Source organism: Diaporthe citri, assembly GCF_014595645.1.
Source record: "Diaporthe citri strain NFHF-8-4 chromosome Unknown scaffold_4, whole genome shotgun sequence".
Classification (NCBI taxonomy): domain Eukaryota; kingdom Fungi; phylum Ascomycota; class Sordariomycetes; order Diaporthales; family Diaporthaceae; genus Diaporthe; species Diaporthe citri.
Window position 1 is genome coordinate 1441753 of NW_025064849.1, and position 10255 is coordinate 1452007.

At 25.3% G+C, this 10255-nt stretch overlaps 1 protein-coding gene across 1 annotated transcript; it reads right to left on the bottom strand.

Annotated features, from left to right (window-relative positions):
- Positions 1-253: 253 nt before the first annotated feature.
- Positions 254-1018, bottom strand: INS49_009604 (uncharacterized protein; the record flags this gene model as incomplete). The annotated part of the gene is made up of 2 exons (XM_043170332.1): positions 254-901; positions 986-1018. 2 exons carry the CDS (start codon positions 1016-1018, stop codon positions 254-256), a joined length of 681 nt encoding a protein of 226 aa, XP_043024897.1.
- Positions 1019-10255: the final 9237 nt, after the last annotated feature.

Consider the following 10255-nt stretch of genomic DNA (forward strand, 5'->3'; position numbering starts at 1 on the left):
GTTCGGTGGTTTTGTAGGGGGGCGACCCAGATCGAGGTGAAGAAGGAGCGATGATAAGGGCAGAATTGCAAAACGAAGTTGCTGATGCCACAGCCGCCCACGGTTCCCTTTTTCGAAATCCGCAGTAATTTGCCCAATTTTCCCAATAGGCTGTGGGTAACTAGGTGCTCTAGGCATATTCCAAAGTCATCGCCTTGAGTTTGGTGAAGCGTCTAGAGGTCCACCTGATGAGACCGCTGGCGCATAGATCAACTCAAACCTTCATTGTGAGCTCCACCTCCTCGATATCGATGTTGTTAGACTCAGGCCGGTGGTTGGCTGGCGCTTGCGGTCTGACCAGGTATTTCATGACCACGACAACCAGCAAGAGCACGAAATACAGCACCGATAGGACGACAAGGTCCGTATACTGGTCGCTCACGGGATACGCTGTATTCAAGCGCCCGGCCCCGTCCAGCGCCTCGACGGCGATGGTCTTGACGGTGGAAATGATCCCACTCATGACACAGAATAGCGCAACCGCCTCGTGCCACCACCCTCGCTCCCAGCCCAGCGCGCCCGCTACCCTGGCATCCGTCCAGCACGTGACCACGGCCAGCACACAAGCGACGTAGACGAAGGGCAGCAGTCCGACGCCCATGTCGGCCTTAGCCAGGCGCCCAACCTCGATAGACTCCATTAGGACGATAGCGAACACGCAAAAGTAGTAGAGTCCTAGCGTTCCGCTGCGGATCCAGGCGCGGCGGACATTGGCGTGGAGGACCTGTGTGGACGGCACCCTGGTGCGGATAAGGCCGACGGCTGGGAGGGCGAGGATGAAGACCCAGGTCGGTAACGGCACCAGGATGGTGTCGAAAAAGCATTGTGATGGGAGGCCGGGCGATGCACCCAAGAGGAATGACTGATGTTGACTGTCAGTTGCGGAAAGTGTGCTCCTCATCTGGTATCCTGCATGGAGCAAGTACAAGGGCTAGAAGGCACTCACGACATCTTCCTGTCTGTTCTGGCACAGCATCATGACGGCGGTGAGTGTCGATGGCTATAGCAACTTGACATCGGATTGATCGATGATATGGGCGACGACGGCGACGACCTCGATGGTAATGGTGATGGTGATGTATGAGAGAAGTAGTTCAACGTTCACATGTTGAGAAGTGCCCATTCAAAACAAGTGGGAGACCTGAAACGCCACCAACTGCCGTTTGACACACAGACATTCCAGCCTGCGACAACCTGCGGGCAATCGATGCCGAGCGTCGTGCCAAGACGGCAATGGAGCTGGCCCATGGCCAATTTGACAAAGTGCAGCTGACTAGCTGTGCGGGAGTTTGTCTGCGTTGACAAAGACAAAAAGGCGACGAGGTAATCGTAGCAAGAGATTAAGAACGACGACATTGCATTGACGATGATGTGAGGTTAACGAGAATTGACGGTTGGCCAGGGGTGAGCAGGAGTGCCCCCTGTTTGGCTTTGTTGGCTTCGGATGCTTCCGAGATCATCCTCCATAGCCCTGGAGCTCTGGTGTGGTACATTGACGACCGCGTTTCTTCGTTTCGTCGAAGCTATGCCTTCGAGTATTCGCACCTCTCGTACTTTATCCTCTTTTCCTTGCATCAATTTCTTCTGATGACAATCCCTTTTTACATCCATCTGTTTCTCATCGTGTCAAGTATATGCCCCGATGCCCTTCACTTTTCGGATCGTGCGGTGCGAATGTGGGCCGTGCAGGCTGCCCGTTCGGGTGGCCCTCAGAGGGTGTATTGTTGAATTTGGAACAATTTTGCAGTGGAGGGGGAAAGGGGGGGGGGCTACAATTTATACGTCGATTTTTGCCCGGCGTCAAGTGTAGATTTGGTCCCGGTGCGAAGCCGTCGGCCACGCGCAAGGAAAATCTTCGTAAGTCTAGTGGCCCACATTTGGGCCACCCCCTAATTCGGGCCACTTTTCACACCAAAAAGCTAATATTTATCTCCACTAATTTAATAGCTATAATTTTAAAAATAAAACCGCGTATACATTATATATATTAAACCTTATATTAAAAACATTAATATAAGTATTATTTTTATTATTATATATAAATTATAATTTTATAAAACTTTAATATTTTAATTACCTTTATTTTATTTAATATATAATTTATAATAATATAAATAAAAGCATATATAGTTTATATAATATTAAATATAAAAAAAGAATTTAATTATTTGAGTTATTTATAAATTATAATAATTATATAAAGTAAATTTTATATATTATATAATATAACTTAAAATAATTTAAGAAAATATTATTTTTATACCTTATATATAAATATATTAAAGTTATAAAAAAAGATATAAATTTATAAATTTTATTTAACTTAAAAAGTTAAGTATAAATATTTCTTTATATAAATTTTAATAAAGGAAATTATATTTTTTAATATAAAAATATATAAGAATTAAAAGTTTTTATTAATATTTATTTTAACGTGGTTTATTAGGAAGTGGTAGATATTAGGAAGTAGTGGATTTTCTTAACTTTAGCTAACTTTAGCAAGCCTTAGCACCTACTTAATGTAAATAATTTAATTAAATTTAGTACTAATTAGTATTAACTGCATTTAAATCCTTATTTATAATTAATTTTATTAATTTAAAGCGATTAATATAATTATATTTAAGTTTAAAATAATTAACTTTTAGTAAGGGGAACTTGTTTTAATGTAAATTGCGTCTTAGTTTTTTGCATTAATTTTGCTTTAATCCACTTAATTAAATATTTAATATATTAAAAATCAATAATTATTAATATATTCTTTATTTAAAGAAAATAAAATCCTTTTAGCCATATAAGTAATTAAAAACTTAAAGAAAAACAATGCAAAACCTATGCTTATAACTTAAGCTGCTAGCATTTTTTACATCCTTAAAATTATATTATGCTATAAAATAAATTAATAATGCTTATATAAAGAATTATGCATTAATAAGCATAAATTTAACTAAATTAAAGAGCAAACGCTTATTTAATATATTATTAAGTAAGATGCTTAAGGATTTTCTTTATAACTTTTTAATATAAAAAATATAGCTAACTTTTTATTAGCATTGCATAATGCTAAATTTATAGGTAAGTATTAAGTTTAATGCTTTATAGATTTATAACTTAGCTTAAAGATTAAGTTTAACTATTTTTATAATTATTAAAGGGCCCTTTATAAAGATTTAAAGATTATTGGAAATTAATTTAAATTACTTTGCAATATAATGGCTAAGTATTAAATTATTAATAATAATCTTTATAACTTTAATAAGATTAGCTTTATAATAAGCATAATTATTGCATTAATAATTATTATATACATTAATAAATATAAAAAGATTAAATTAGTTTAGCTTAATAATTAAAAATAAGTAATTGCTATTAAATGCATTAATATAAGTAGCTTATAAATTTTATTATTTATAATTATTTAAGGCGCTTATTACCTTGCTAGCTAAGCAATAAAGTTAAGTTTTTTAAATAATTAAGTTATTAAGCTTATTTTTAATAAATAAATAAATAATGAAATTAGTTTAAAATGGATTTAATACTTTAATAAATATATTAAATTAAAGAAAAATATTAATTATGAAATATTAATTATAAATAATTATAAGAGCTATATATTAATTAAGTTTAATTAATATTATAAGGATAATAAGATTATTATTATTAGCATGTTATTGCATTTATCTTACTTACTTTAGCTATTAAATATTGCGTTATATTTGCCTTTAAAGCATATATATAGTAATTAAATTAACCTTTTTATTTAAGCCTTTATTAATTATATTATTAAGTTTAAGTTCTTTTTTGCATTTTAGGTAGCTTATAATAAGACTTTTATAATAAAAAATATTAAGTTTGCATTTAAAAGAGTTGGAATTTCCCCTTAAGACTTTAATTTTATAATTTTTAAGCTTAATATTTACTTATAAACTCTTATATAATTCTTCTTTTTTTTTCCTTAAAAATAGGAGTTTTAAATATTATTAAATGCTTAATAAATTATTAAGTAATTAAGTTTTATTAAGAATAAGATTTTTGCTTATTAAGGAAGCTTCTTTATATTAATTATAAAGGTTGTTAATTAAATAGCAAAGAGTATATAAGTAATAGCATATAAACTTATTATTTTAAAGGATTGGGTTTATATTTTTAAGGAGGCTAATATAGCACTTATTAAATATTAAAGGGTTAAAAGAACTTAAGTATAGCTTAAAGAAGTATTTATAATTAAAGAATCTTAAAGTTTTATTTAAGAAAAATAAAAGAGGAAGCAGCTAGCTAATAAAATAAATGGTAATATTAAAGAGTTGGTTTGCAGCGGATTAATGAAAAGATGGTATGGTAATTATAGTAAGATTACGCATAATATAAAAACTTATAAGAAAGATAAAAAAGGGTTTATTTAATTAAATTTTAATTATATTATAGCAAATCTAGCTTAATTAATATTAATTAATATAAATATATATATTAATAATTTGCGGCGAATTATCTTTTTAAGGGTATAATTAGCATTAAATAATATTAAATGCATATTTTCCATTAAAAATTAATTAGTTTAAATTAATATTATAATTACGTTAATGCCTTTAAATTAATAAAATTAATTATAAATAAGGATTTAAATGCAATTAGCATTAATTAATGCTAAATTTAATTAAATTATTTACATTAAGTGGGTGTTAGGGCTTGCTAAAGTTGGCTGAAGTTAGGAAAATCCGCTACTTCCTAATATCCGCTACTTTTTGTAATGGGTTTATGTATTGCAAATGCTAAGCACTATCGTAGCTAAGCTTAATTAAATAAAGAGAGAGAAAGAAAAGGTATAAAAGCTAGATTGCCCAAATTCCGGCAATAAAATGCTAAAAACCTTAAGTTTTAAGCTAAAACCTAAAACCCTTACCTTAATAAATTATATTTATTATATTACCCCCTTTCTACCCTTTTTTTAAATTCTGCTTATTATATTTAAAAGCAAAAAAAATTATTTATAAGCAGTAAAAACTTATTTGCAGGGCCCTTTTTATAATTATAAATACCTATTAAAATCATTACTTTTCATTTCTTTCCTTCCTTTTATTAATAATATATATATTAAGTAAGTACCTTAAACTTAAAATTATAATTTCTAATCTTTAATAATTAATATTTAAAGCTTTTTAATTAAAAATTAATAATCTTTAAAATTAAAAATTTATTATTTATTATATTATTTATTTTTATTTATTTAATTAAGTTTAAGGATTAAGTAAGTTTTTAATTTTTATAATTTTTAATAATTTTTATTTAATTTCTTAATATTTTCTTAAGGAAATTAATATAAGTATTTTTCTTGCCTTTTTAATAATTATAATTATAATTTTACTATTAATAAAAATAATTAAACCCTAAAGGCTTGCAATAATTATTAAAAGGAAAAGTATATAATTTCTATAGAAAAATTATTAAAATCTAGCTAATTATTTTTAATTACTTATAATGCAACTTTCTTATTTATCCTTGCTTATTAAGAAAAGCTTAAAAATAATAATATTAATATTATTAAAATTTATATAATAAGATTTTTATTAATTTTTAAGGAAAGATTATTAAAATTTGCTAACTTTTTTAAAATGCTTGCTTTAAGAAGCTTTATATTATATATTGCATTATATTAAAATATAAGGAAATAAGCATTTTCCCGCTATAAATTATTTTCCCCTTAATTTTTAAATATTTTTTAATAAAAATAATAATTATACTTTTATTTATTTTATTAACTTAATAGTTTAGCATATTAATACTAATAATTAAAACTTTTTTAATGCATTTTATTAAGTTTTTATAAGTTTTTATTTAAATTTTAAATTTAAATAGCTTAAGTTTTAATTAATTAATTTATAAGTTAATAATGCTTTTAAATTAAGAAAAAAGGATTTTTTACCTTTATATTTTGCTTTATTATTATTTTAAATATTATAAAGATATTCTTAAAAATTTACCATTTTCCCTTAAAATTTAATATTTTTATATTATTATTATAAATTATTCCTTTAAGGGTTGCCTTTTACACTTCCCTTAATTAATTAATAAGGCTTATATTTATAATGGGCTTGGGCTATTGCCCAAGCCTTATATAATGTAGCTAGATAATCCAAAGGAGCTTAAATTATTACGTACCTTTTGGTATAAATGGTTGCTGCTTTGCAGCTTATAAAAAAAGGCGCTAGCTAGCCTGCAGCCCCTTTAAGGCCAGCTTATAACAAATAATCTAAGCTTTAGGGTTAAGGGTTTAAGTTATATCTACCGCAATTACGTAAGCACCCCTTTTATAAAGAAGATTTTTAGCTTAAAAAGGCGATATTATAAGTAAGCCTTAGGGGTAATTATACTACTATATTAAAAGGGTCCTAAGGGAAGGGGCTATATAATGGGCTTAAGTTATTGCCCAAGCCTTATATAGTATAGCTAAATAATCCAAGGGAGCTTAAATTATTACGTACCTTTTGATGCAAATAATTGCTGCTTTGCAGCTTATGGAAGAAGGTGCTAGCCAGCCTACAGCCCCTTTAGGGCCAGCCCATAACAATATCTTATTTTTTATAAATATATACCTTATTTCCTTATACTTCGTTTTCTTTAAAGGCAAAAAATATATAAAAGTAAGTTTCATTTCCTTGCCATTATAAATTCCATCTTCCTTATTTAAATGCTATAAAATTATTCCTAGATTTTAAATTTTTCTCAACCTTATTTAAAATTTTACTTTTTCTATCCTTTCTTTCTTTCTTTCTTATTCTCCTTAATATTAAATACATTCTTAATATTTCTTAAAAAGGGGTATATTTAAATATATTATCCCCCCCTTTATTTCCTTATATTTCTTTTTAATTGCTTGCATTATAATTTACCCCCTTTTTACTATTAATTATATATTATATAATTAGCTAAGGGCTTATTAGCCCTTTATAAATCTTTATATTTATATTTAAAGTTATTTTAAGCTATAATATTTACTAAATTTTCCAAATTAATTTAATTAAGTTCCTTATACCTTACTTATTTTATTAAGCCCTCCCTTTTAAATTTCCTACCCACTTGCTTTAAATATATATAAAGCAACTTTTTTATTAAATATTCTTAATACTTATTAATTATTATTATGGATGGCTAAAAATCCTTTTAAATTTAATTAAGTAATAAGTTTAAAGCAGCATATCATAATAACTTTATATAAATCCTAGCATACTTTTTATTTAAAAATTTAAATATTTTTATAATTAAAGGGAATATTATGCATTTTATATAAAATTTTATATATTTTTAATTAAGTTTCTTTTTATACCAAAGAAACCTATAATTCTTTAAATTCACTTAAACTAAGTTTTCCACTTAAAATTATACTGCTAGGGTTTTCCTACGATTTACCACAAACTCTTAAATTTGCATAGCAAATACCATAATAGCTTAATATAAATCCAAGATTTACTAAAGCTTCTTTATAAATACCTTTACTCTTTCCTTTAATAAGATAATTAAATAAGTTTCCTATTTAATAATTTTAAATATTAAAATAACGAAATTAAGTTAATAACCATAAGTTGCAAAAAAGGCTAATATCTTTATATTAATATTTACTTAATTATTTAATACTATTTATATTACTAATACCCATTTTACTTAATCTTCTTAATTTTAATTAATAAAAGCTAATAAATAAGCCTTAATTTCTTAATTTATCCTTTTTAATTTTCTATTTATTTTTAAATAATATATTATATTAAGCTATTAATTAATTTATAATAACTAGCAAATATACTTTTAAAATTAGCTTACTTAATTTAAACTTTAATTAAAAATAATTATACTTAGCCATTAATAATACCTTATTTAATATTATATAAAGCGCTTAGCATACGCTTTTATATTTATAAAATATATAAATTTTAATATAATTTCCTTACTTAAATAATTATAAATTACTTAGAAATATTAGCAACCCTAAAAAGTAAAAATATTCTTAAATTTACCCCCTTTTAAATTAAGTAATTCCATAATAAAATCCATAGCAATTTCCTAATAATATTAATTAGGAATTAATAAGGGTTTTAAAAATACCTTCCTAGCCTTTTTCCATACCTTTACTTTCCCATAAATATTATAATTCCTTAAAAACTACCTTACTTTTTATTATAATAATAATTAATAAAAGTATTAGCTTATAGCAAAAATTATCTTTTTTCTCTTAAGATATTTATTAATACTAAAGTTATAAATATCTTAAATAATTTTTATATATAAAATATTAGCTTTTAAGTCTTTTAAGCTAATATTTTTATATTTATTCTTTATTATAATTAATGCCCTTAAAATTTATAATTTATTATAATATTTTAAGCATTTTTAAGGATTAATACTATATTTAGCTAATTAAATATAAAGTTTAAGATTTAAATTTAATTTGCAATCCCTTTATAAAATCGCTTTATATATTGCTATATATTTTTAATTTTTAAATATAACTTTTAGTTATAATTATTATAAATTTAAATTATTAAAAACTTAAAGATTTTTTTAACTTTATACCCCTTTTTAATTAAGTAATATTAAAGCGTTAATAATTAAGGGTATCTTTTAATATTATTTAAATAATTCTTGCTTTCTTATTTATAAATATTATTTAGTTTTAATCCCTTTAAAAAAGGGCATTAAGTATTAATGTTTTCTTACTTAGCTTATATATTAAATTAAATAAAAAGTTTATAAAGAATTTTATATATTAAGCTTATCTTTTTAAAAATTGCTATTTTATTATAAAATATTTTAAATTCTTATAATTAAAGAAAATAATAAATTAATTTATGCTTTTTAATTTTGCGCGTTATTAATAAAAATAATTTATAATTATTAACATTTCTTTATTAATAATTTAGTAATTATGCTTAATTATTATTAACTTCCTTAAGTAAAAGGTTATAAGTTTTAATTAATTATTAATCTTATAAAATAATACCTTTCTTAATCCTTAACTATTATAATTAGCCTTTAAAAATATCTTTTTATTTAAATCCCATTACGTTAAGATTAAGGCTTATATAAAGGCTTCCTTAAGCCTATTAAAAGCTTTTTAATAATCTTTTATTTATTAAAATAGCATATTCTTTTTAATTAACATTATTAATAATGCAGCTTTTATAAAATAATTCTTAATAAATATATAATTATTATGGGCTAGCCTTGGGTTATTTGCCGTAAGGTATCCAAATGGGATTTATATTTAAAGTGCAAAAGAAAAGGTTTACTCCCTATTTACACCTACGCTAAAGCCTATTTTTATAAGGCTAAAGCTTATTAACTAATTATAATAAGCAAAGCTTAAATTATAATATATCCTTTTTTTCTAAATCTTTATAGCAAGCCTTAAAGGGTAATTATATAATAAAAAATAAAGAATATTATAATTTAATTATAAATTAAATATTACTTTTTGCTTAACCATTTAATTATACCTTAATGCCTCTTAATTATGCTAAAGGCTTAGCTTATTATTTATAATTAATATATCCTAGCCCTTATAATTTAATATATTAGCTAAAGTAAGCTAATAAAAAATAATTATTTAAGCATAAGTTAATAATTAAATTAATAACATTTTTATAATCCTTTAATATAAGCCTTTTATATAAGCTTTTTTACTTAAAACCTTAAAATTATAAATTTATTATATAATTTATAATTAATTAACGCTTAATTATAAGCAATTTACTTTATTAATAAAAATTTCCTAAATTTTAAGTATTTTTATAACGCTAAATTAATTAATATATAGCTAATTCACTTTAAGCCCAAGCCGGCGCTAAGCTAGCATTGCTTTTAAGCCCTACCTTATAAAAAAAATTTTACACCCCCTTAAATAAATTCCTTCCCCTTATTAGCCTTAATTAATAAAAGCTATATTCTTATTCTCTTATAATAATTAAAGTAATTATGCTTATAATAGCTAAGTTAATTATATATAAAATACTTAACTTTGCTTATTAAAACTACCGTAATATTAATATTTATTACTTTACTATTTTAAGATTAAGTATTATTTTTCCTTGCTATAGCATTAAAAACGCTTTTATATCATTATAAAGCAAAGCAAAAGGCCTTAAATATAATTAGCTATTCTTTGCAATTAAGCCAGGCTTTTATTATAAAAATTAAATTATTAGCTATTAATAATATTTTATACTTA